The 25527-nt window shown below is 37.0% G+C and overlaps 4 protein-coding genes across 7 annotated transcripts; 2 read left to right on the forward strand and 2 right to left on the reverse strand.

The window, feature by feature from the left end:
- The first annotated feature begins 5853 nt into the window (after positions 1-5853).
- Positions 5854-6866, forward strand: LOC140877309 (uncharacterized). Its single transcript, XM_073280848.1, has 2 exons — positions 5854-6366; positions 6450-6866. Exons 1-2 carry the CDS (start codon positions 5854-5856, stop codon positions 6864-6866), a joined length of 930 nt encoding a protein of 309 aa, XP_073136949.1.
- A 462-nt stretch (positions 6867-7328) lies between these two features.
- Positions 7329-9219, forward strand: LOC140881180 (DNA polymerase II subunit B4-like). Its single transcript, XM_073286280.1, has 3 exons — positions 7329-7590; positions 7862-7980; positions 8868-9219. The coding sequence occupies exons 1-3, from the start codon at positions 7361-7363 to the stop codon at positions 9014-9016; spliced, it is 498 nt and encodes a 165-aa protein (XP_073142381.1). The 5' UTR covers positions 7329-7360; the 3' UTR covers positions 9017-9219.
- Positions 9220-9349: 130 nt separating this feature from the next.
- Positions 9350-11522, reverse strand: LOC140881179 (glucan endo-1,3-beta-glucosidase 14-like). 3 transcript variants are annotated; one of them, XM_073286278.1, is made up of 3 exons: positions 11505-11520; positions 11157-11239; positions 9350-10791 (listed from the first exon to the last, which is right to left on the reverse strand). In XM_073286278.1, the coding sequence occupies exons 2-3, from the start codon at positions 11203-11205 to the stop codon at positions 9635-9637; spliced, it is 1206 nt and encodes a 401-aa protein (XP_073142379.1). In that variant the 5' UTR covers positions 11206-11239; positions 11505-11520; the 3' UTR covers positions 9350-9634. The 3 variants fall into 3 exon arrangements, with proteins under 3 accessions (XP_073142379.1, XP_073142378.1, XP_073142380.1); XM_073286279.1 differs by having other exon boundaries at positions 9354-9680; positions 9761-10791; positions 11157-11522; XM_073286277.1 differs by having other exon boundaries at positions 11157-11522.
- Positions 11523-21825: 10303 nt separating this feature from the next.
- Positions 21826-23417, reverse strand: LOC140882820 (ferredoxin, root R-B1-like). Of its 2 annotated transcripts, none has more exons than XM_073289029.1 (2): positions 23176-23417; positions 21826-22607 (listed from the first exon to the last, which is right to left on the reverse strand). In XM_073289029.1, the coding sequence occupies exon 2, from the start codon at positions 22598-22600 to the stop codon at positions 22145-22147; it is 456 nt and encodes a 151-aa protein (XP_073145130.1). In that variant the 5' UTR covers positions 22601-22607; positions 23176-23417; the 3' UTR covers positions 21826-22144. The 2 variants fall into 2 exon arrangements, with proteins under 2 accessions (XP_073145130.1, XP_073145129.1); XM_073289028.1 differs by having other exon boundaries at positions 21827-22623.
- Positions 23418-25527: the final 2110 nt, after the last annotated feature.

The raw sequence follows: 25527 nt of genomic DNA on the forward strand, positions 1-25527 counted from the left end.
GGAGCTTCCGATCTGCTCTATGATCGACACTTGTCAAAACTCGCGACTGAGTCATCGATCATTTCTGGCAGCTGGGGATGGGAACTTCCGTTCCAGGATCGGAGCTTCCGTTCCGATCGGAGCTTACTATCTAGGATCGGAGCTTACTATCCGGGATCGGAGCTTACTATCCGGGCCAAAATTAAAAAGCCCAAATTTTACTTCTGAAGTCCAATAACACTCCGAAATTGGTTAAATACCAACCCTTAATCATGTTTAACATATTATTATCTTAAAATGGTATCTGGGTTACTACAAATACTGTTTACAAGAGAATACAGTATTTAAACTCTTACGGAAGTCTTTCATTTCGTCTACTGATCTTGAACATAAAGTTTTCCTCAGGTCAGCAGACCTTCTTCATCGCAAGATCTCAAAGATAAAATCTTGCTAATCTACCGGATCCTTCCAATATTGTTGGGTTCCTTATCTGGTAGATAAGACAAGATTTTCCCGTCAATCTCTCCAACTACTAGAGGAGAGTCTTTCGGGGTGGCTTCCTTGGTCGACTCAGAATGGATGACTACATGTCACAAATTCCTTTCAACCTGGAGAAGCACCTGGCGTTGAAAACTGGATCTTCTCTACCAACTCTATCCTGCTGGGATCCACATAATACGAACTTCTGCTGCCAACCTTGGCAATGACGATCTTGAAAAAGCCTAGACATCCTGCTATTCCAATTCCTGATACTGTTATCGTTATTGAATCCAACTTGTAATCCTACAAAGGATAACCCAAAATCAATACTATGTCCCAAAGAATCTTATTGCATGCTCTGATACCATAAATGTAGTGACCCGCACCGTGATCACCTACTAATCAGAACTTAAGCAAGCAATTAATTAATAAAATAATCTTAATCAGAGAAACTGCGGAATTAAAGTAAGTCAAATACCAGGTAAGAAAAACCTAGTGGTCAACCCCGCTATCCAGCCTTGGTCACCACCTAACCTCCCTGTCTCCGGGAGAACTACCTGCATCTGCCCCATGGAATAGGGCATCCAGCCAACAAAAAAATAACCGGAAGTGAGCCTAACATGCTCAGTATGAGAGTATGAGTATACGGTGTTATGTGTGCATGTATGCAAGTGAACTGGGTACCAAGACTCTCAGGTCAAGAAACAAGCTCATAGACCGGGCCCAGGGTATATAGCACGCTACGCCGTCGCATCAGGAGGTGGCTCATATACCCAATGGATAATGGTGACCTGATACTAGTACATGTGTCCAACCATAAAGGTGACCTGACACAATACTTACGTATCCAACCATCCACAAACTCGTAGGGTGAGCGCCCTACTACAGGATACCTCTAAGATAAAAGCTCAATATGCTCATGTATGCAACATACAGTCATGACATGCTGTATATAAAGGCATATAAAACATGCAATCACATAATCCATGCAAACACATAATACATGCATACTCAATCTGGATATCTCGAATAATACTTCCGTACCTTACTAAGGCAGATCCTAGAAGCTCCCCCTCTAGGTACAAGCCTACCATGCAGCACTACAGCATAAATAACCATGCATTACCTAGCATGCCAAACATCACCTACTAGGCTCTAAAAGCCTTAATTAAACTATAGCCTACTCCCTATTTACTATAGGGAACCAAAGCCATACCTTCGTCCGTCGTCAGCCCGCTGATGTCGCATGTCCCAGAGCCTGGGCATAGCCTAGCTACGACTCCTAGACGCCTCGCCAGAGCTCCGCCGCCTGGCTGCTACTGCGGACACTGTCCGCTATAAAATAAACTATTTCCTACTCCAACTCTTAAATAAAGAGTCCCGAAACCCTTAAATAGAGCGATTACTGGGAGAGGAGAGGGAAAATTGCACTTAAAAATGAGGGATTCGGACCCCTATTTATAGGCCACGATCGGAAGCTCCGATCTCCTGATCGGAAGCTCCGATCGGTGCATGTTTGCCACGTTTTGGACGGCCGAGATCGGAAGCTCCGATCGCAGGATCGGAAGCTCCGATCTCCTGCATCTGGCCATGTGTTTCAATCTCCTTGACACTTGTTTCTGGTTGAGATCGGAAGCTCCGTTCTCGGATCGGAAGCTCCTATCTCAGATCGGAAGCTCCGATCTGCCCGGTAGCTCCGAACTGTTTCTCATGCTTCCGAACTGGTTTGGTCCTCCGGGACCCCCGGGACCTACCCCATCATTTTCGAACGTTACGGATCTTATTTTCCACTTATTTTAACCAAATAAGGACTCCTTAAACATGTTTTGATACTTTTAAAATTATATGTCATTTTCTAACATGTTTAAAATCACTTAATCTTGTAAAATGGAACCGGGCTACTAAAATTACATGCAAACACATAATACATGCATACTCATCTGGATATCTCGAATAAATACTTTCGTACCTTACTAAGGCAGATCCTAGAAGCTTCCCCTATAGGTCCAAGCCTACCATACAACACTACACCATAAAGAACCATGCATTACCTAGCATGCCAAACATCACCTTCTAGGCTTTAAAAGCCTTAATTAAACTATAGCCTACTCCCTATTTACTATAGGGAATCAGAGCCATACCTTTGTCCGTCGTCAGCCCGCTGATGTCGCATGCCCCAGAACCTGGGCATAGCCTAGCTACGACCCCTGGATGCCTCGCCAGAGCTCCGCCGCCTGGCTGCTACTGCAGACACTGTCCTCTATAAAAAAAATTCTATTTCATACTCCAACTCTTAAAGAAAGAGTCCCGAAGCCCTTAAAATAAAGGCACGATGGGAAAGGAGAGGATTTTGAACGATTCCAAATGAGGCAAATCCGACCCCTATTATAGGCATCGATCGGACGGTCCGTTCCCAGTTCGGACTGTCCGATATTGTGCACGGATGCCACCTTCCGATCAAGTAAGATCGGACGCTCCAATCCCACTTCGAAGGCTCCGATCTCCCTGCATGCATCCACGTGTGTAATTCTTCTGTCCACGTGCATGGCACTGATATCGGACGGTCCGATCATCGTTCGGACGCTCCAAACTCATCCGTTGCTTTCGAACTCCATCGGTGGCTCCGTTCTGGTTCGGACCCTCCGAACCCAATTCGGATCCTCCGAACTACCCGAGCCCAAATAAGCCCATAAACTAATTTTTTGTCATTTTGGACCCAATTCCTTGGTCCGTTAGATCTTATTCAAAAAAACTTTTAATCATATTTTATTAAATCTAAACATGATTAGAAACTTAATCTTATAAAATGAAACTGAACTACTACACTGGACATGACACTTCAATGCTTTATATTTTACTGTATTGTGGATAAGACAATTCAATGGCTTTATCTTGTACTCAATTCTAAAAGCAAAATAATTTGTCGCTCCATATTATATTAACTGAATAGTTGATATGACAATTCAGTGTCTAGCTACTCTAATTTAAAGCATGCTACAGTTATTCTCCAAATTTGGAGAACCACTGTAGCAATGGAGAAGAGATTTGGAGAATGTCATTATTTACGAAAATGTCATTCTTCAAATTAAAATAACCTTTTTTTTCTTGTTTTATTTTATTTATATATTTTTTCATTTAAATATTTTTATTTATTTTTAATGGTTTTTTTGGTATTTTTTAATGTATTTCAAGTTTTCTCCTTTTTATTTATTATTTTATTTTGATCGATTTTATTTGGAAGAAAAAAAAAATGAAAAAAATAATACGTAAATAAAATCGTGACAAAACAAATTACATATTTTATTACGAACACAATTAAAATTAGTTAACTTAACTTGAATTAAACATGCAAATCACATTAAAACATAGAAAATTAGACAATCATTAAAAGACGGGGTACCAATAATTTAAAACAAACACACATGGACAATAAACATACACACTTTTATTCCACTGCAATGATGACTAAACACTAGTACTCTAGAAATTCCGACTCAGATGGAGAAGTTCTGTCGAAGAACTGGCCAAACGAAGTAGAAGTTCCATCGGCTCCATCCTCTTTTGCTGCTCTATTCTGCCAAAATATTTTGTTGTTCTTTTAGCAAATATACACGAAACGATTCATCAACAGACATAGGTTCGATCCATAGCATTTTATTTTCTTCTTTCCAAGCCAATAGAGCATTCTTTTTTTCTGAACATCAATGAGTTGTTGTCGATGGGTCTCGGCATTCTCCATTGTAGTCATCATTTTCTCACTACATTTGGCCATGGTGAAAATATCCTTAGAATAATCTTCATTAACTTTTCTTTTGGTTTTCGCTTTTTTTTATGTCGATTGGTCGCTGAGAACCCCTGATGGGCTATCTTCATCTAGGTTTATAGCAAACCCACATAATTCGGGAGAATCGAGTGTTGGGGATTTTGTGTTGGGAGAATAGTCAGACTGGGAGGAGTAAAATTCCTGCGGTTTGATATAAAACCATGTAAGGCAGCATTGGATGACCTAAACTTCTCCTGGTCATTTAGTAAATTGGACCAAACATGATCCAACTTCCAAGTTGACCCAGATTGTTAGCTTCATCCAAATTTAAGCATGTGTTAATTGTATGTTAGTTACGTATTAAAATTGAAACTATAACAAAAATATTTGAACAAAAATACTCACAATGTCTTTCTCTGAAGTTCCACTTGGCGAATACATCAACTAAAACTTTGGACAGTTTTGCTTATGTTAGACCATCGATATTGGAGGGCCTTCATAGTACGATGCTTTGTTGACAGGATAGTGAGTTGCTCGTTGTTACTGGCTAGCACTCGTGATCACAAGCTATCATATGATTGGTTTGTGCCAATAATAGGATTTTGGGAGATGTTTGGATAAATTTTCACAAAGAGTTTGTCCGCCTCGACTTTGAAACTAGGACAACGTCGAGATGAATTCGTAATGCTTAGAGAGAATGAATTAGGGGATGCAAGAATTTTATTATTGCAGGATAGATGGTAATGGGATAGTGGGAATGATCTTGATTAGATGGTGGGAATACTTCTATGTGTAGACAAAAAATTCAATGACTTTATCTTTTACTGAATTATGGACATGACACTTCAGTGTTTTATATTTTACTGCATCGTGGATATAACAATTCAATGGCTTTATCGTTTATTGATTGTGAATATGACAATTCAATATCTTTATCGTTTATTGAATTGTGGATATAACAATTCAATGGCTTTATCTTGTACTGGATTTGAAAAACTAAATAATTTGATGTTCCATATTATTAACTGAATAGTTGATATGACAATTAAGTGTCTTTATTTATGACTGGTACATAGTGATAGATATATCTGACATAGCTTATCTACTGAATTCGAAAAGATACATATCCGATGCTCCAGATTATATGTAATCTCATCTAACGATATAAATATAAAGCTTATAGTTTATTGAATTGTGGATATGACAATTCAATGACATTATTCAAGACTAGTAAATGGTGATAGAACTACTATCACCATTTCTTTTTCCAACTCAATATGAATTTTAATGAGGGAGATCCTTAAAATTTTGCTTTCCTTGAATCTCCGCGACCCTCTGATGGAGACGAGGAGTTTGGTACCATGATAAAAAATGAGCTTCAACTCATTGACCAACAAAAACAGATGGTGTTTTTCCAACTTACAAGCAATGCTACCGTCGTCTTTTCTTACTTCCAACAATTTGATAACATGCACCATGGAGGATGAATTAATGGTCGTGTGGTGATTAATCGAGATAGAGCGGCCGCAGAACAATGCTTGCACAATTATCATTTTTCAGATTATCCAATGTATACCGAGGCAATTTTCAAGATACATTTTTTAATATCATGTCACCTATTACTGCGCATTATGACATCCATTCAAGAACATGACAATTACTTCATGGAGAGAGCGGATGCGTTAGGCCGTCCTGGGTTGTCCATATACCAAAAGATAACTGCTGCAACGCGGATCCTGACATACGATGTGGGGGCAGATGCAACAGATGAGTATATTAAAATCGGGGAGTCCACTGTGACTGAATGTGTGAAGAGATTTTTTCGGGCTGTGGTAGAGGTGTTTGACGACTTGTATCTTCGCTCTCCTAATGCCTTGGACATTGAAAGACTTCTCTATATTGGAAAACAACGTGGATTTTTGGGGATGTTGGGAAGCCTTGTTTGTATGCATTGGAAGTGGAAAAACTGTCCAACAGCTTGGGTGGGACAATATACCGGTCGCAGTGAAAGCCCAAAAATTATTTTTGAGGTCGTAGCTGATTACGACATGTGGATATATCATGCATACTTTGGTTTTCCAGATTCAGACAATGACATTAATGTGTTGTCAAAATCCCACCTCTTTGCTAATCTGTTCATTGGGGTAGCTCCTCCTGCTAATTATATCATACAAGGAAAAAAAAATATAACATAGGATACTATCTAGCTGATGGTATTTATCCAAAGTGGGCCACTATAGTTCAAACAATTCACAATCCACAAGGTCCAAAGAATAAATATTTTGCAACACGACAAGAGAGTTGTAGAAAAGATGTAGAACGAGCATTTGGTCTATTGCAATCAAAATGGGCGATAATCACAGGTCCTGCACGTGTTTGGAGCAAACATATATTGCATGATATCATGACAATGTGCATTATAATGCATAATATGATTATTGAAGATGAGCGGGATGAGCAGATGTCAATCACAAATTATCGCGAAGCACCCATCCCAGAAGTTGAAATGGTGCATGATGAACATGTCCGATTCCAAGAGTTTATTGCACGGCATCGTCAAATCAAAGATAAGTCGGCTCACTATGCACTCCGGGATGCTCTTATTGATCATTTGTGGGAGAAATACTTTAATTCAGAATATTAGTACTTAGACCATATGTGTAGTTTATAATTATCTCGATTTATGTATATATTTTAATGTTGTGTGCGGCTTGAAATTTGATGTCAAAATAAATGCATTGTTTTTTAAACGAGTCATGTTTAATTCAGTTTCTTTGCATAATTAATATTTTTCTTTTGTTAAATAATTTGGAATAAAAAATAGATAATTTTACAAAAAAAAATATATATAAAAATTGAAGAAGATTTTTGAAATAGAAAAGTCAATACTCTATTTTAAATAATAGAGAATTGGAAAATTGAGAACTTGATTGGAGATGTCCCAAGCACAACATTTGGCTATAGTAAAATAAGGTTACAAAACGATGGGCGAATTGTAGTGTACTTTGGGCCTGTATAAACAGTTCCACTTTCAGGCCTCGTAATTTGGGCCCATAAATTCACTGAAGCCCATCAAGTTGACCTCCATTAATGGCGGGAGGGATTATTGGTTAAGCTTCGCAGCTGCGGGAAACTAGAATGGAGACAGAGAAGGAGATTGCAGAGAATGAGAATGAGAATGTGAATGAGAATGAGACTGCGGAGAAGGTGCTCTCTCAAGTAGAGGAACTGCCGAAGACTATCGTGCGCCGGTTGGTGAAGAATAAGCTGTCGCAGCTCTCCTCAGATTCCGAAATCTCTGTGCTTCGCGATTCTCTTCAGGCGTTCTCCGAAAGCGCTCGTATTTTTATCCACTATCTCTCCGCTACGTAAGAGCTCGATCACTACAGATGATTATTGAATTTTGTGGCCGAATTTTTTAGTGATGTTAGCTAGGGTTTAATGCGGAATATGTGTGTCTTCATGTTTGGGATTTTAGAAGATTCTTTGATTTCAGGTGTCAATCATCTGAGTATTGTGTTTTTCGGTTAAATTCTCTGTTTCAAGTATGGATGATATTTGTGATTGCGTGCTTTGAATCAGTTCTGATTTTGATTATGCTCTTTTTTTTATAATTCATTCTTTCTTGTTGTTATGAAGTGCCAATGACATTTGTAAGGAATCAAATAGACAAATAATTAGTGCTGAAGATGTTTTCAAGGCGCTAGAAGAGATAGAGTTCACTGAATTCATTGCCCCTCTCCGAGCTTCTCTTGAAGGTTAGCACTTTATCATTCAACTAGTTTTCATCTTTTCATTTTCGAAATGCATTATGCACATGCTACGTGCGTGCTAGTCAATGAAGTTTGAGCAAAGTCGAGAATGTTATCACCTATTATTAGCTTCATTTGCTGAATTGCTGAATTACTTCATTATCTGATTGAATTCCGTGTCTCTCGGGCCTAGACACGCTTTAAGCCTTACTCTGTGTTGATGAACTATGTGCTTCCGTGGGTTTCAAAAGACTAGGCTTGGCACATCAGAGAGATGGACGTTTCTATTTATAGTCTAGTGGCATATCATGAATGAATATTTATACCTCTTTGTGATTGGAGGCATCACTTACAAGTTGCGGGATTGGGAATACAGAGTTGAATATATGTTATAGTGCCCGGTAAGTTAGGACAGTCTTTTATGGAATGGATTTTGTGTTTTTGATATCCAAGATTTCTTCAAAATAAGATGGCAGCAGCAGTTTGTTACATCATTTCATTCACGTGTGCTTCTGAAACAGTGGTTCTTTTTATTTATTGCCTGGGCTTCTTTAGATGCAATTTTTACCATTCAGAGCTGGTTAGTGTCTTTCATTTAGTTCTCATTTCTTCTTCATGGATGTTCCAGTATGTCTTCTGCAACTGACAGATTTAATCCATTATATCTTTTTTATAACTTAATGCGTCCCTCTTCTTAAAAAGTATTTGTTGCTGATTTAGTATAACTGTTGTAAATCAAACCGTCGGTAAGAGGTAAAGAATTGATGATCAACTGTAGAAAGATGGCATCAAATGCATCATAAAATTCTTGAATTTCTATTGTAGAAAAGCAATGAGCATTGTTGAGTTTCTCCTCTCTTAATCATCTCGTTAATGTCATTATGACGTGACAGAGTTCCGCCAAAAAAACGGTGGAAGAAAATCCGGATCATCAAAGGCAAAGGATGCTAACAAGAAGGCAAAAAAGAATGAGCAATCTGCGCATAACGGAGATGGGAGCAAACAACAGGAAGACCACAACAATGATGATGCAGCCGAATAGCTCAGATTGACTCAGTACGTCGCGAATCCCGATCACTTTCCATACTATGTTTCAGAAAGTATGTAATCTTGGATATAACATATCTCCGCTTAGTTGATAACTTTGTTGGATGGTATAACATCGCGGGGCATTCCTGTTAATGTTAGGCTTCTAACTGCTTATATTTTGTGGCATTTCTTATTATTGTGTTATTATGATAAGACAGATAAATGGAGTTTTTGATATTGTATACCTTAGAGATTGAACTTTCCTTGCCAAATTTCATTTATACAGAACAAAAAATTACGTATGAAAGATAATGCTGGCAGCTTTGTTTATAAAATTTTGTAATGCAACCTGGTAAGTTGCTTTGGTTTGTTTAGTTTTGTAAAAACGTACAACATAAAATGTAAATTCCTATAAGCCGAGCCTATGCTTCAACGTAATATTTCTACTGTCCAGACAAAATATCTAATAAAATAATCTAGAGGTATTCAAGGAAAGAATCTGAATCTTTTATGTATAATAATATCCGAATGCAAGTATATTTGGAACTCTGACTTCAGAAACTCGTCCTTTTCTGAATCTTTTCCATCTATTTCCATCAAATTCTCTGACAAATATCAAGCACAAATGATGTCAAGAAAGCAGTGGGAACGAAGAGAGCTTCAATCCAAGAAACCACCTGAAACACAAAAAAATATGATCATCAAATATAGTAAACAGAACATGCGATAAACACACGAAACAAAGCAGTTGCCCTACATTTTTCGCCGAAGATGAATAATCCATTCTTGGGAGATAACCTTGAATCCCAATATCATACACAGGATTGCCGTCAGGATAATACAATCCATAGTTCCTCTCAGATGCTGGACCAGGCTTCAAATCCTCGTTAAAGAGCGCAAAGAAGTAAATATCGACTGGTTCTGATGGTTTAGCTGGTGTCCCCTGGTTTTGCTCCATTCGTTGAAGCAAGTTACCATTGTACAATCTAGCGTTTTCTGGTGTCGCCCCAGTCTCGTTTGGATCACCTTTAGACGGCCAACCTGTCTCGGAGACCTTAACTTGTATATTTGTATAGCCAGCTGCATTGATTGCTGCATGAACAGCATCAATTTGAGCGTACAACATGTTATCATAGAGCAAATTTGTGCCAGGATCTGTCATCCCAGGATTAGACTGAAATAGCACATAGTCAAGTGATACTTGGCTAGGATTATCTTTATAAGCGAAGAAAGGATACGCATTTATAAAAAATGGGGTCCCGGTCTGTGAATGGAAATTGAGGATACTACGTATATAGTCGACAAGATCTTGTCGAAATGAGCCAGCTGAAGGTGGGTAAGAAGTCTCCAAGACCCCAAAAGAATGAGCCGTTGTCACGTATATTTCCTCTTGTAATCCAAGATTCGCAAGAGCGTTGTTCACAGTCTGCATCGCAGGCAGAAGATATGACATCAACTGTGTATCATTGCCGGTAAGAACTTCGTTTCCCACGGTGATGCACTTGATCTTGGTTCGTGAAATGTAAGGTTGTAAGTTCTGTTGAATCCAAGTTTGAGCCTGCGTTGGATCGGTCATCATCTGCAGATGCTCGTTCCCTAGTCCGACGACAAATGCAACATCGGAGTTTGCGAACGCTGATAGCACGTTTGGATCAGAATCGTATAGTTTCACTCGGGTTACGTTCAAAGATTTGATTAGATACGCAGCATGTGATGGGGATGGGAGATTGTTGGCTATTTGGCCATAGTTGATTCCTACTCCGAGGCAATGGCTCCCAAGAAATGAATCTGAACATAATAGGAAGAAGAGTTCAATCACAGAGTGTAAGCAAACAAAATTTTACGGAACCTAAATCTTTAAGCTTGAATTCAAAGTTAAAAATGCCCAAGAATTTGTAATTAAACTGTAGTAAACCTGAGGTTCTACAGAAAACTTGCATGAACCATTCGAAACTTACAAAAAAATACTTCAAGGGAAGCATATAAACGATTCAAATACACGAAACAAAATTCATCAGCGCCTAAAAAATTATACAAAAAAAGTATTATGCTGGCACAGAAGCAACAAGTGAATGTTCCATTACACACAAAAGAACATAAAAAAGAACAAAGAATTTTCTTTTTTCTTGAAACCCGAGATCGGTGAAAAGAACCTGAAAAGATTAGGAGGAGAAGAACCCAGAAAAGTGTGGCGGTGGCCATTACAATCTGCTGCTAACTCTGCCAAAATCTCACCCTGTCTCTTATCGTATGCATACGCGTTAAGTACCCAAAAAAAAAAAAAACTATTGTGAATGCAAACGTGGGAAGTAATCAACCCAAAAACTTAATAAATCAAATGTATGTATGTATATATATAGATATGTATATGTATTGTCTGTATATATATGCTTAAAACTATTTTGCAGCTGCACGTAATGGCTTTGGTTTCTCTGTTTTTACATTGGGATTTGGAAATGAACCAAATGAACGAACCTTCGCCAGACTGAAATGAAGAGTACAGTTGGGATTTGGCCAACTTCTTTTCTCTGCTGCAGCCCCCTCAAGAAAATATCACACACACACACACATATTTAATAATAGTGTTTGATTAGTCGGCTGAAAATTATTATTATCTTATAATATAACTTATTACATATCGTATTATATTATATGATTTATTACAAGACACAAGTGGTAAGTCTCGAACGGGAGATGTATAACGGCTGGTGGCTATAGTTTATATTTTATAATCGAAATCAAATCGTGTACTCTATTTTGTTGGGATCTGTGAAACCTCGGGGAGTCAAATTATTGAGTACGATTATATTTTTTTATTATTATTTTTTGGTAAAATTTTAATTTAGTTATGAAAAATTAAATGTGAAGGGGGGTAGAGTAGATCATTGAGTCATGTGTGCTGACTAAAAACCACGTGGCATTCTTTGGTGTAAAAGTGGGCGTACACATCATGTTACGTTTTTTGGGGCTATTGCTATTGTCCGAACTCACACGTGTTGTTTCATATAAATACAAAAATAGAATGCCGAATTGGACGGACTACTTAGCTTCAAAGAAATCTTTTGCAAACACATCTAGAAGTATTTCTTCTTAACTCAGGAAATTTAAAAAACAAAGTGTAAACAAATATTTATATATTATATATATATATATTTGGTTCAATCAGTAGCAGAGGCGGATCAAGGGTGGCAGGTCTGAGTTGTAGCTCAGTCCTGCTTTGGCCCAATTAGATATGTATATTATATATTTATATATATATTAAAAAAATTTATGCTTTTAGTCCAAAATAAAAATAACCAAATCCAAACATAATTTTTATATTTTTCGCAAAACACAGAACCTATATTTTGTGTCTTTCTTTCTGAATCGTGCGAGATAAGAGACAAAATAGTGGTTTCCATTTTTGAGGAGCTAAAGCCGTTGAAGCTCTCGGTTTTGATTTCTTATTTTTTTTAGTCACATTTTATTTATTTTTTGGCTCCGCCCCTGATAGTAGTACAATACTTGGCCAACTCTTTAATCCATTGGTTTCACCTTCAGCTTCCCCTCCTCAGCACTTTCCGTTCGTCTCGAGCTGTATTTTTCATTGTGTATTGTATTTTTCGATTTGATCTCACAATAACAAGTGATTTAGGTGAACGAAAATATTCCTAACTTATGGCAAGGAAGAAACTGATGGAAGTGATGTTACAGTCTTCTGTGCTGACAGCAAAGAGCCTAGTTGGAAAGATGAAATAATCGACTATTTAAAGCAAGAGAAACTACCTGCTAACCAAGTCGAAGCTCGAAAACTTAGAGTGAGAGCTGCTCGGTTCACGATCATTGACGGAGAACTGTACAAAAGAGGTTTCTCTTCACCTTACCTAAAGTGTCTAACGCCAGCTAAGGGAAACTATGTGCTCCGTGAAATTCATGAAGGAATATGTGGAAATCATTTAGCTGGCAGAGCTCTCGCGGGGAAAGCATTGCGCCAAGGGTACTTTTGGCCAACGATGAAGCAAGATGCTATGGAGTTAGCAAAACATTGTCATGCCTGTCAAGAGCATGCTAACTTCCATCACCAGCCGGCTACAACCTTACAGCCCCTGGAAAGTCCTCTACCTTTTGCTCAATGGGGAATGGATTTGGTAGGTCCTTTTCCTCCTGCTACCGGACAAAGAAAATTTCTGATAGTAGCTGTGGATTATTTCACCAAATGGGTCGAAGCTGAACCATTGGCCAAAATATCCGAGAGAGATGTAATCAATTTCTTATGGAAGAATATAATATGCAGATTTGGCATTCCTCAAACCTTGGTTTCAGATAATGGAACTCAATTCTCTGGAGCGAAGATAAAAGACTGGTGCAGAGGACTCTCTATCAGGCAGTTCTTCACTTCTGTAGGGAATCCTCAAGCAAATGGGCAAACCGAGGTCACCAACCGGACCATTCTACAGCACCTCAAAACACGCCTAGGCAATGCCAAAGGAAAATGGGTGGATGAGTTACCAAGTGTTCTATGGGCATATCGAACCACCCCACGCTCTTCAACTGGAGAATCTCCTTTCAACTTGGCCTACGGAGCGGAAGCTGTGGCTCCTGCCGAAATCGGAGAGCAATCATGGCGAGTGAAACAGTACACTCCATCTAGGAATGACCAAGCCCTCCGAATTTCATTGGACTTGGTGGATGAACTGAGAGATGGAGCTTCAACACGAGCCGAGAGATATCGAGCTTGTATGACTAAAGCATACAATGACAGAGTCAAACCAAGATCTTTCCAAGTAGGAGATCTTGTATTGAGAAAATCTGACATCTTAAAGTCTGTGGGCAAGCTGGATCCGAAATGGGAAGGCCCCTACAAAGTAATTGAAATTGTGAAGATGGGAACATATCGCCTCAAACATTCAGATTGAAGAATACTTCCCAGGCCTTGGAACGTGGCCAACCTGAAGAATTTTTATGCATAAACTGCAACTCTCGTCAATAATAGGCTAAATTTATCTTTTTTAGCATATTTTCCTTATGTTTTCATATTACAATTTTGTGATACATTGTTCAACTAATTTGATTATTGTTTTTATATAAACAGATTACTTTGTCGAAAGCATATCATATCTCCTCTCCTATACTAACGCTTACTTACGACATAAACGTCATAGACCCTAGCAATCATAAAAAATTCCCAACAGTAAGAGGCTTGGCCAGCCCCTTGGGACATTTGAACTTATGACGCTGTACGAGGTCAGGACGACATAATAACATTATAAGTCCCGGGATACCTCACCACGCACCAAGTGGGTTTAGGAATTCCCCATGAGACAAAATCTTGGGAGATTGATCCCCTCCCAAGTACTCCATTGTTAAAGCGATGGTATTTTATTCATCAAACAAGTATGCAATAGCAACTTCAAAATGCAAAAGAGATATGATAATCGACAAATACTTACTTACTCAAAAAGAACAAAAAAAAAAAAAAAAGTCTATGACTTTGACTCTGTCACAAAAAAAATTTTGCCCGAAAGTGGCAAGAAATAATAAAGCTAAACTGTTCCACGGTTTAGTCTCCATATAGCTTCGACACACACCGTCATTATTGGCTGTATAAGCTAAAAATTCGAACGCAAAGCTTCGATCATCTCCTCATCACCCAGACCTCCCAGTAAATCTCCTAAGGGAGGATCCGAGTCATCTTCAACTCTGGCAAGACTAGGCTCCGGAATCTTTGGGTGAATCATCATAATAATTTCCTCTGGAACTAGTTGAGTTTTCCGTAGTTCCTTGCGGCAATCCACTACAACTTCATCATGAATAACGATCGCCCGCTGAATCACTTCATCTCTAAAATCTGTGGACTCTCGGTAGCATTCAATTGCTTTTTCTCCAGTACTTCGCAAGAGATTCTTGCCTATTGACGAATTGAGAAAAGTCTCACCGGTCTCCGATTCATGGGAATATTTTCCCTTAAGTAGCTCCATATCCTTGCACATTGCATCATACTTTTTGGATTTCTCTTCAAGCTCCTTTTGCGATTTGAGAAAATCATCTCGGGCCTTAGCACCTTCCTCGCCGAGTCTTTTGCACTCTCCCCTTAATGACGCCAGCTCGTCATCAAATTTTCTCCCGGAATTTCGAGACCTCTCTTCTCAAAATTGAAAAGTTTGGGCAAGCGATAAAATCTGCAAAGACCCATAGATAAGGAGTATTGTTTACTACATAAAAATCATAACAAATATCAAACGTATAATAATATACCTGGAAGGCAGACGAGGCAAGAGACCGAGTTAATACTTCGGTAGGCTGAGGCAGTAGATGCAACCTATCATGATCTCCAATGAGATTAGCTCCGTTTCTCCAGCCAATGTCTGGATCTTTCAAATCCCAAAAAGATCCAGCATTACTTTTATGGTTCACACCCTCCAAGAACAAGTGACAACCCTCACGAGTGTCGGGAGGAACTGTTCGTTCATCTTCACGTCTTCTTTTTGGATTTATTCTACCATTAGCATTCTCCCTAGTACGGGTATCACGGTCAGCATCATTTCTTCTACCACCATTCCTTCGGTCACGAGTGTCAGTATTTTTAGATGGAGGACCAGAACAATTGACACGGTCGGATGGCCCGGGAGAATTCGTCCTCCTTGGAATCCCTTGGGAATTGTGATTACCTCGATCCATTGGTGACTCTTTTCTCGATGTCTTTGACGGAGTTTTCTCGTTTTTCTCTATGCAAGCGCGAACCTCCGCCAAACTTAATTTGTCACCTACAAACAAACACAAAGAGAAGAGTGACAATGATCAGTAAATAAATTTAATAAATTTTAAATTACCACGAGTAGAAGAATCCAAAGAAGACGCAAAATACAGTCATCAAAATTCAATTTGAACAAAGCATTACCGGCAGGAATCAAACTTTTTGGGTCAACCAACTCCTGGAAGAGGCCTAAGGAACGACATTTAAGTTGCAATTCACGGTGGATTTTGCTAAGAATAATTTTCCTATGGCCCGGACTCCAAACTATGGGAACCTCCCAACCATAATCCCATACATAAACAAAATTTTTTCTCCAATCGTTTTTTGGAGATGGACAACGAGATAAAAACTTACAATCTCCCCGAGGTAGAAAATAAGTATAGGAACCCGGCATGGAGCGACGCACCGAGAAAAGCGCATAGAATAAGTCTATAGTCGGGGACATTTTAATTTCACTCACTCTACGTAGGAAACACGTAAAGAGAAGAATCGCACTTGGTGTTAATTGACTTAAACTCACCCCGAGACTATCTACAATTTCTATCAAAAGGGCATGAGGAGGGAGCGAGAAACCAAAATTAAAGTACTCCAGATATACAGTAAAATATCCCGGAGGCGGTTCATGGCAAAGATCTCCATTTTTGGGAATCTTAAGGATATTTTTAGAGGATAAGTCAAATTTTTTACTTGGACTTAAAATCTCTGACTCGTCCAAAAGACGCTCGCTCACTCCTCCCGAAGACTCTTCAGAACCACTATTATCGCAAGAATTCGGGTTACTATCAATTTTTAAATAAGGTGATACCACTGTTTTCAAATCACTCAAAGAATATAGACACTCGTCAATTTCACTGTCACCGCTAGACCCCACTGGCGAGAGGGAAAGAGTATCTCGGTTAGCAACCAACACCGAAAATACTTTACCCCGTGGAGGATGCCCTGCAATTATTTTTTAGAAAAAATATATATATAAAATAAAAATATATATTTTACCAAAAAATAATATTTTGTATAGATTAATTAAAAATAATAAAGCAATAATAGCATCAAATACGTGGCAATTGATTATATATGTTTATTAATATGGTTCCTGTGTATATATGTATATATGCGTCTGTCCCTGTAGCCCGCGGTTTATCATCGTCAACTTCATCCACAACCGCCGGCCATTTTCTCCGACTAGCTTTCATCAACCGACCTCTGCGAACCCGCCACCATCTTCAACAGCCACCATAGCTCCGTCGAGTCCAGATTTGGACAGCTTATATGCTAGTCCATGGCTGGAGCGTCGACGAGAGTTCTTCACCGGAACATCGCCCGTCATCGAGCCCGTGCAAGTTCCTTTCCTTTCGAGTCCAGATTTGGGCATATCCACGATCAGTGGATGCGATCCCAGGGCTGGCACTTGATTCCTCGGCATTACCACGCCTTCGCCGATTCGGGTCCTTCTACAATCACTTCCAGATTTGGGCGCGTTCGTGTCACCGGAACGCAACTTCATGGCGGGATTGTGCAGAACCCCGTGTTCGTCGCCGTACCTTGCCGTTTCCTCGTCGAACGCTGCTGCTGGTTTGGTCATGGATGAAGGAGCCGAGGACAACTGATGGAGTGGGAGGAAGGATAGACACGCGCATATACATACCATAAACACATACGTACGACAAACAATATGCATATGGATAAGTTTGCACGTGAAGCAGATAATAAAACAAAGTGATAAATAATAAATAAATATCACATATCAATTTTTAAATCAAGTTGTGTCATTGCTACCTGCCATATTGATTGCCTTTTCCCTTTGATTATTTTTAATGGACCGTGAGGAAACGAATTCTGCAAATACAAATAAAAAAGAAATTCAATGGGTTAGCACGTTGTGGTAAGCATACTGTGCTGCTGAATTTATAATCACAGTAGTTGGTAGAGTTCTACTGGGATTCTATAATTAATATTCTAGTAGGATTTTGATTCCTATCAATTACGCTCTAATTATTATTCTGCTGGGATTTTAATTCTATTGCATCCCAGTCCTACTACGATTTCTCCATCTTGGTATATCCAGGTCGATCCCCGTAATTTTCGCAGTGGCTCATAATATTCGTTCTCGGAAATTAAATTTTTGGCAATACTCCGGTAAAAAATCTACTCTCGGTCCTCTCAACACATGCGACACGCCCGAGAGTGGGGGGCCTATGATAGGTTACACCTAAAAATTCAACTGGGCCTAAGCCCAATCATTAAGGTCCACTCCGAATATTTTTAAGGCCCAAGCTTATTTAAATATTATATATATTTAATTCAAGCAGACCCTGAATTCTACAAAAGCCCATAAGAGGCTCAAGCCCATGAGGCTCTCCAAATATCTATAAATAGCTCAAGTCACCTCATTATTAAGGTACACACTTTCTTAAGCAATATATCGCTCTACTCTCGATTATTATTCCTTGAGTAATAACTGACTTGAGCGTCGGAGTGCCTTCGCCGGGAACCCTCCCGGCTCCTCTGACTTTGTTTTGTGACGTAGGAACAACCCACTGAAGATCTCCTCCGGGAACATACCAGGACTTACTGATACTCCGGACTTTGCGGAAGCATCGTGTCCTATACAAGTGATTTTTGGCTACATCACATATGTATGTGTTGTGTTCATTGTTCAAAGCTCAATGATTCAGTAATTGGTTATTTCTACAATCAATTACCTATCTAGTTTTTGTTGGAAATTTGAATTAAAATTAAAATTTGAACAAAATTATGGATATGAATATGAGACTAAGAGGGTGTTCCTTCAATTTGTTTGGTAATAATTTGGTCAAACAACTTATAAGCGGTTAAAATAAGCTGTTTTAAAAAAAGTTATGGTGATCTTACTTTTTTTTTAGAAAGATCTTATTTTAAAATTTTACTTCTCCAAAATAGTTTTCTATATTTTCATAAATCTACGTCATGTACTCTACTTATAAAATATTAAATATTTTTCAAAAAATGAAATTTTCAAAGAATATCAATTTTCTAAATTAAAATATAAAATATTTTTAATATTTTGAAATATATGTTTAATACTTATGATAAAATTTTAAAAATATTTTTAAAAAAAATTATATTATTATATTTTATTTGATAATTTTGACAATAAAAATATCTTATAATGTCAAACACATCAACATCTTTAATTCATTTAACATAAGTTCATCCAAACACTTTAACAGCTTAATTTTAAAATAATTCGTGACAGCTTATCAGCTCCTAAATCAGTTTATAAGCTCTTAAAAGCTTATTAACTGTTTTTAATAAACTTAGTCAAGCACTCTCAGAGTATCTTTTCGCTTTCCATATTTTTAAGTTAATTGTGGTTCATGAATATGGAGTGTCCTTTTGACTCTCTATATTTTGGAATTTTGGCTTATAACATTTTTGAGTTAATTGTAAGATTAATTATGTTGACTTTTAAAATTTTTGAGTTAATTGTAAGATTACTTATGTTGTTAATTGCAATTTAATATTGCATGATTTTTGGGGTGTTTTTTGAAGCTTATAAATAGTGTGTTTATTTTCTCAATACACACACTCTCACTTAAATATTTTCTTGCATTTTATATTTTTATCTTTTCATTTGACATCCGTAAAGTTTGGTGATAAAGTGATTTGAATTCGCCGAAGTAATAAATTTTGTGCTTAATTTCCTACCGTTTCAATCATTATCTTTTGGAAAACAAATGTCGGTGTTGGTTCTCATGCCTCTCGTGGAGGGGACGAATATGTTTTAAAGAAACTACTTGTTACATAGGCATCTTTTCGTTTTATCTCATTATTTTGTTCCTACATATTTATTTTTTTGGTTTATATTTCAATTGTTGTTTGGAATGCAGTTTACAATTTCGACAGATTTGTTATTGGGATCGAACAGGGATGGATCCAAGAATTAGAGTTGGGATGGGCTTGTACAGCTTAATCAATAAATTATATCTTATAAAAAAAGTCATTACATTGTACTACTTACAAAAAATAGAAAAATCGTGTTTTTGGTACTATATGTTTGTTTTTAGGATTTTAATCTTCTATGTTGTCAAATTTTAATTTTAATCCGCTATCTTTGTTTCTTTGACAACTTTCATCTTTTTTTCGACTTGGCTCTAACATGGAAACAATGTAGTACTGCTATGACACTGGAGTGTATAGTGCCACATTAGCACTTCCAATAAAAAAAGAATAGAATTACCAAAAAAAAATTACATGACTAAAACTAAAATTTGATAACATAGATAATCAAAATCATAAAATGACAAATTTGCATGACCAAAATGTAATTTTACTCCCAAAAATGAAGTAGTGCTCTAGAATTAAGAATATGGGTCGGGCTTTCGATGTAAAAAGTAAATTTTATTGGATTAAGCAAAAAAAAACTTACATATGTAATAAAAAATTTTGGAGTGGGTTATAGCTTAGGACTGGCCTAAGCTAAATCCGTCCTTGGGATAGAACAAGTTTGACATACAAGCTCTGTTTTAGAGTGTGATATTCATCAATTTCGGGAGAAATTTGGTTTAATTTATAATTGATTTACTTCATTTTATTTTGATACGCGGTATATTATGTAAAATGCCGATGATTATGCTCGTCATATTATAAAGTTTGTTATATGAACAATCACTTTTATTTCTTATATTTTGTATTCATTTTATAATCGGACCCAACAGTTTTTTAACGAAATAAATGCTAAGCTATCATAACTGAAACATATTTATCGATATATTAATGTATCTACAAATTCTTCCGAACTTTTGGGACCATTTCTTTTTACAATGGTCTCGTACCTCCAAAATCTCAAGCACAGCATTAAATGCCCATGTATTTTCAATCGGTTAAGTTACCTTATCAGTTTTTCACTAGTTGTGGGTTGCGTTTACGCTCATCTCGTGAGATGATGATAAATGAGATCTTATCCATACAGATATTGTCTCAATGCAGACTTAAGAATTGAGATTTATCAAATATATGTAATATGTGGGCTCTACTATTTTTTAATGTACTCACAAATATTGATAAATCATCACCCTTAAATATATCATTAGGATAATGTCGATAAAGTAAGGATGAAATAATTCATTCCATGTTATACTAGGTGCTTTCTTGACGTATCGATTCTAATATTGGACATGTCTTTGTGTCACATCGGGGGCGGCCTTGAGGTAGGGTGGGCTGAGCGACCGTCCAAGGCCCCATCTAGAGACGGGCTTCTGATTAATTTTAAATTAGTATTTATATTAATACTTATATAATTTAAAAAATTATTTAACAAAATAAAGAAACCAAAAGTAGGTTTTTATGACAATTTTTGCTCAAATTGAGTTAAATCACCATAAACTCTCGTGTCTCACTAACTTTTTAAGCTTTCATCTTCTTTCTTTCTGCGACCCTGCACACATTTTAACCTAGACACGAAAAATTATCACAAACCTTCTTTGCTTCATAGATAGACATATCGTCGGATTTTTCTTACTTATTATACAATTAAACTATGTTGATTAAAATAAATAAATAAAAATAAAATTCAGTTTCTTCATTTGAAAATTACTAATTGATTGTTGAATCGTTATTTTATTATTCATATTTTAGTAATTTATTATTTTTCTCCTATATATATGTTTATTTTTGTTTGCTTTGAGCTTATTATTTAGTATTATTTTACATTGTTGCGAGTTTAGTTAAAATAATTTTATTCTTGCACAGTTATTTATCGTACGTAAAATGTCAAAAAAATTGATGACTTTGTTTCAAAAAATGTAAGAAAAGTGCATTTTAAATAATATTGGTGATTGAACAAGTTACTTTGAAAAATTATGTAAAACGTTTGTGATTTGTAATTTCTTTAATTACATATTATGGTTTACTTTGATAATAATATTCGAATAATTTATATATATATATATATATATATATATATATATATATTCAGCCTGTTCAAGTTAATGAAAGAGCCTATAATTTTTATTCGCCTTGGAGCCTGATTTACCTCATGACCGCCAATGTGTCACATGATTGCTTCACTTAATAATAAAACAAACATCTCTAGTTTTTTTTTTTTAAATAAAAATAAAAAATCCTATCTTTGGGTAGTATAACTAAAATGCATAAATTTTCACTTTTACAAGCAATGAAAATCAACCTCATAATTTTTTTACTTTTATAAGAAAGGAAAATCAAACTCAATTATAACAGGAGGTTCGTCTCAATCGATAAATATTCACTTTCAGATGTCGTTTTGAGACGATACCCTTAAGAGTAAGGTCTCATCTCCGCGGATGGATGGATAGAATACTTCCTCCTCCTGACTAAAAACAGCTCCACACTCAGCTGCATTTTATTCAAACACGGACGCAACAAAATCTAACAAGAAATGCCTAACACATCTCAATACAAATCATGCTCCCTGTGACTGTGAATGACACAATCTGAAGTCGGGTACGAAATGCAAGTTAGAAGGTAGCCCTCATCCATCTGTTGGTCGTCTAGAAACGATCCATCCGACTGATCGACCTTCCCCGACACCATCTTCCCGGCACATGTGGAGCATGAACCAGCCCTGCACGAATAGGGAAGCTCCAGCCCTGCACATTCGGCCGAGTCGAGGATGTAGGAGTCATCAGGCGCCTCAAATTCCGTCTCCGTGCCATCCGGACCAATCAATTTGACCTTGTACACGGCCATGGATGCTCTAAACTTGCACTGGGATTTCAGGCCGAAGGATTTGGTGACACTTCTTAATGATCCTAAAGAGTGTGGGCTTCTCACCAAGGGACAAGTGTTTTTGCTTCGTGGAGGGGTACTTTTGAATGTGCAGTTGGTTGGAAGCCTTGCAGTTGCCATGTTACTCCTGTTAAAAGGGAGGGCTGTGCCAATGAATGACAATCAATCAAATTTATTTGACATGAATTAGCATTTTAAGTTCCAACAGAAGAACTGAGTCAAAATTTCCAGCTCTCACTCCTAAAGTGGAGAATATTATGGAAATAGGAGAAAGGGACAACAATAACAAGGGAGAATCAGGGGAGACAAATGAACAAAGACCAAAAACGTGGGGAAATTGTTGAAAAAATCAGATTATTTGCAAGAGTTACCAGTGCTGACATCGAGGTATCAATCTTTTTTCAACATTAACATTGGATTCCGAAAACAAGAGGTCGAAAATCATGAATTATTGTGGCCCCATCTTTGTTCCAAAAATCAGGACAAGAAATTTAAGACGCGACTTCCTTAGGAACAAGAAAGGATCAACAAAAGACAGATCTAGATCATAACATTTCCAAAGTTCGAAGCTAATCGATCACCAGAAGTGAACATAATCGAAATCAAACAAGAAATGGAGCCCATAAAAGAATTAAAAAAAAAACCCGCAAGAAAAGTAACAAAAACAACCAAGATCCGATCTTGTTCCACAGTACCTTACAGATTCTTCCCCCGCTTGAACAGTTGATAGATATTGAGATGAACACGAGAAGGGCTTAATTAATAATTAATTAGCCGCTGAAATAAATGGATTTATAGGGAAGGGAGATGTCTTTTGGGATTGATTAAGAGGCGTAGGTGGGTTGGCCCTTTGAGCCTACGAGCTAAATGCTTGCTGCTGCTAATGAAATGAAAAGGTACCTCCTCGGAACCTGAATACCATACCTGCCGCCCCCGGTTTACCATTTGGGTTCACGTAATATTAATGCATCTTTTATAAAAACAATATTAACTTGCTCTTTGCTCACATGGGCGTTGGCGAGTTGGTAAGGCCTGAGGTGACGTGGAAAGAAATTTTCCAGCGTTGCGGGTTCGATCCTTGTGTGGAGCATATTTCTCATTGAAATATTTGGAGGTATGCTCTGGGGGTTGGACCATTTAACCCCGCATGAGCCAATGGGCTTCTGACTCATGTGGGATGGGGTCCCATTCGGGATCAATCCTTTTGAAATATTAACTTGCTCTTTTATTCCTTACCTGAGAATCTGTCGGCTAGTTAAATAAATCGTACTAAATAAGTTTTATGCGACAACTCGAATATCTTCTTGGAAGCAATATATTTGCTCTCAACGGGTGTCCGAGTTGATAGTGTCTGCGTATATTTAATCAACATTCGATTACTTCTACCTACATTTTTGTAGACGAACTTATAAGATTTGATCAATACAATTTATTTTACTAACATATTTTTAACGGTTAATTATAATTCAATCCCCAAACCTAAACAAAAATTAATGATCAGTTTCTGTCAGAAAAAAAACTTTGTTTAAATTTCATGGGCCCACATGTTTTGTTTCGGATAAAATTCGGTACAAAACATGAAAAATATGGTACAAATACATGATATTTGAGTATCAAATGTGTTAGATCTAGTATAAATATATGATTTTCGAGTACTAAAAAATATTGATATTAATAACATATTTATCTTATTTGGATGAAAATCGATACAAAACATTGAAAATATGATACGCATATGTGATTTTTGAGTACCCAATGTGTTAGATCTGGTACAAATATATGATTTTTGAGTACTCAAACACATGTTGCAAGTTCACGTTAATAAAGATGTTTAGATTTTATACTCAAAATTGTATTTTTTGTACTCGATCTTGAACAATTAGTGCTCAAATATCTTGTATTTGTACCATATTTTCAATATTTTGTACTTAATTTTATCCGAGTAAAATAATGTGGGCTCAGGGAGTGCAAACAAATTTTTTCTGATAAGAGGCTGATTTTTAATTTGCTTTTGGATTTAGGGACTGAAAACCAATTCACCCTATTTTTTGAACTACTGGATTAGAATAATAATGTAAACTTACACATTTGATGCTTTTAATTAATTAAATAGAACGTCACAACTGTCAAATGTGATTTCATTCAATTTTTTTTTTAAATTGACGACCTGGTATTTAATTATTGATAAGTGGGGTACTCAATTTAATTATCAAGAAATTGGTGGGTATTCGAAATTTGATCGATTACCAAAAAAACCAGATACCAACTCGAAGTTAATAATTTGATCGATACCTGAAGTTTTTTTTCTCGATTGGTCTGAACAGACAATACCTAAAACGAAATATCAACCTTCAACCTAACAACACAATATGATATAAGAAGTCAATAAAATTGTATTTACATATTATCAAATGCACTTAAAAGTGTGTGAATTTGCATCCATAGATTTGAGGCTGTATGAGTTCTTATTTAAAAACACAAGGGATTGACACTTAATAATATTTTAACAAGAGTTTTACACAGCTTTGTTTTCATGTGGGGGTTGGATGTAATTTTCAACCCCTTTGTGTTTGACGTAACTTTATTTTCCTATTGGGGTTGAACATAATTTTCTCATACGTTTGGTATCGAATAAAAAGATATATATCTTAACACACACGTGTAGAAATAACCGGGTGTCAAGCAAACCATAATGGTAAAATGTGGAAATAAGAGAGTCAATTAACTTAATTATCGGTTATTAAGTGGAATACACTTAAAAGTAGCTCAATGTCAATGGTACGCCTTCTTCACCTTTCCAAGACGTTGACACCCAATTAGAATATCAGTAGAATACAATTTGAGAATATCTATATATTTCTCAAACATTAGACCAGTCCACGGAAACTAATTTCATTCATAAATCAAAAACAGGAAAATTCCAAACACGACCCAAAGTCCCAGCAGATGCATGCTCTGTCGCTTTCTATAGCTATCATTAAAACGATTTTCTAGTAAAACTCAAAGTTGTGACAAATACGGATTTTTCGACCTGCAGAGGGGTAATA

This window comes from Henckelia pumila, chromosome 2, assembly GCF_033568475.1.
Source record: "Henckelia pumila isolate YLH828 chromosome 2, ASM3356847v2, whole genome shotgun sequence".
NCBI classification, from domain to species: Eukaryota; Viridiplantae; Streptophyta; class Magnoliopsida; order Lamiales; family Gesneriaceae; genus Henckelia; species Henckelia pumila.

Coding starts and splice junctions, on each gene's coding strand:
- LOC140881179 (XM_073286277.1), bottom strand. CDS start 11,205: ATGGCCACCGCCACACTTTTCTGGGTTCTTCTCCTCCTAATCTTTTCA. Junction 10,792..11,156: donor TCTCCTCCTAATCTTTTCAG/GTTCTTTTCACC, acceptor TATTATGTTCAG/ATTCATTTCTTGGGAGCCAT.
- LOC140877309 (XM_073280848.1), top strand. CDS start 5,854: ATGACATCCATTCAAGAACATGACAATTACTTCATGGAGAGAGCGGAT. Junction 6,367..6,449: donor TTGCTAATCTGTTCATTGGG/GTAGCTCCTCCT, acceptor ATTTATCCAAAG/TGGGCCACTATAGTTCAAAC.
- LOC140882820 (XM_073289029.1), bottom strand. CDS start 22,600: ATGGCAACTGCAAGGCTTCCAACCAACTGCACATTCAAAAGTACCCCT.
- LOC140881180 (XM_073286280.1), top strand. CDS start 7,361: ATGGAGACAGAGAAGGAGATTGCAGAGAATGAGAATGAGAATGTGAAT. Junction 7,591..7,861: donor ATCCACTATCTCTCCGCTAC/GTAAGAGCTCGA, acceptor GTTGTTATGAAG/TGCCAATGACATTTGTAAGG. Junction 7,981..8,867: donor TCTCCGAGCTTCTCTTGAAG/GTTAGCACTTTA, acceptor ATGACGTGACAG/AGTTCCGCCAAAAAAACGGT.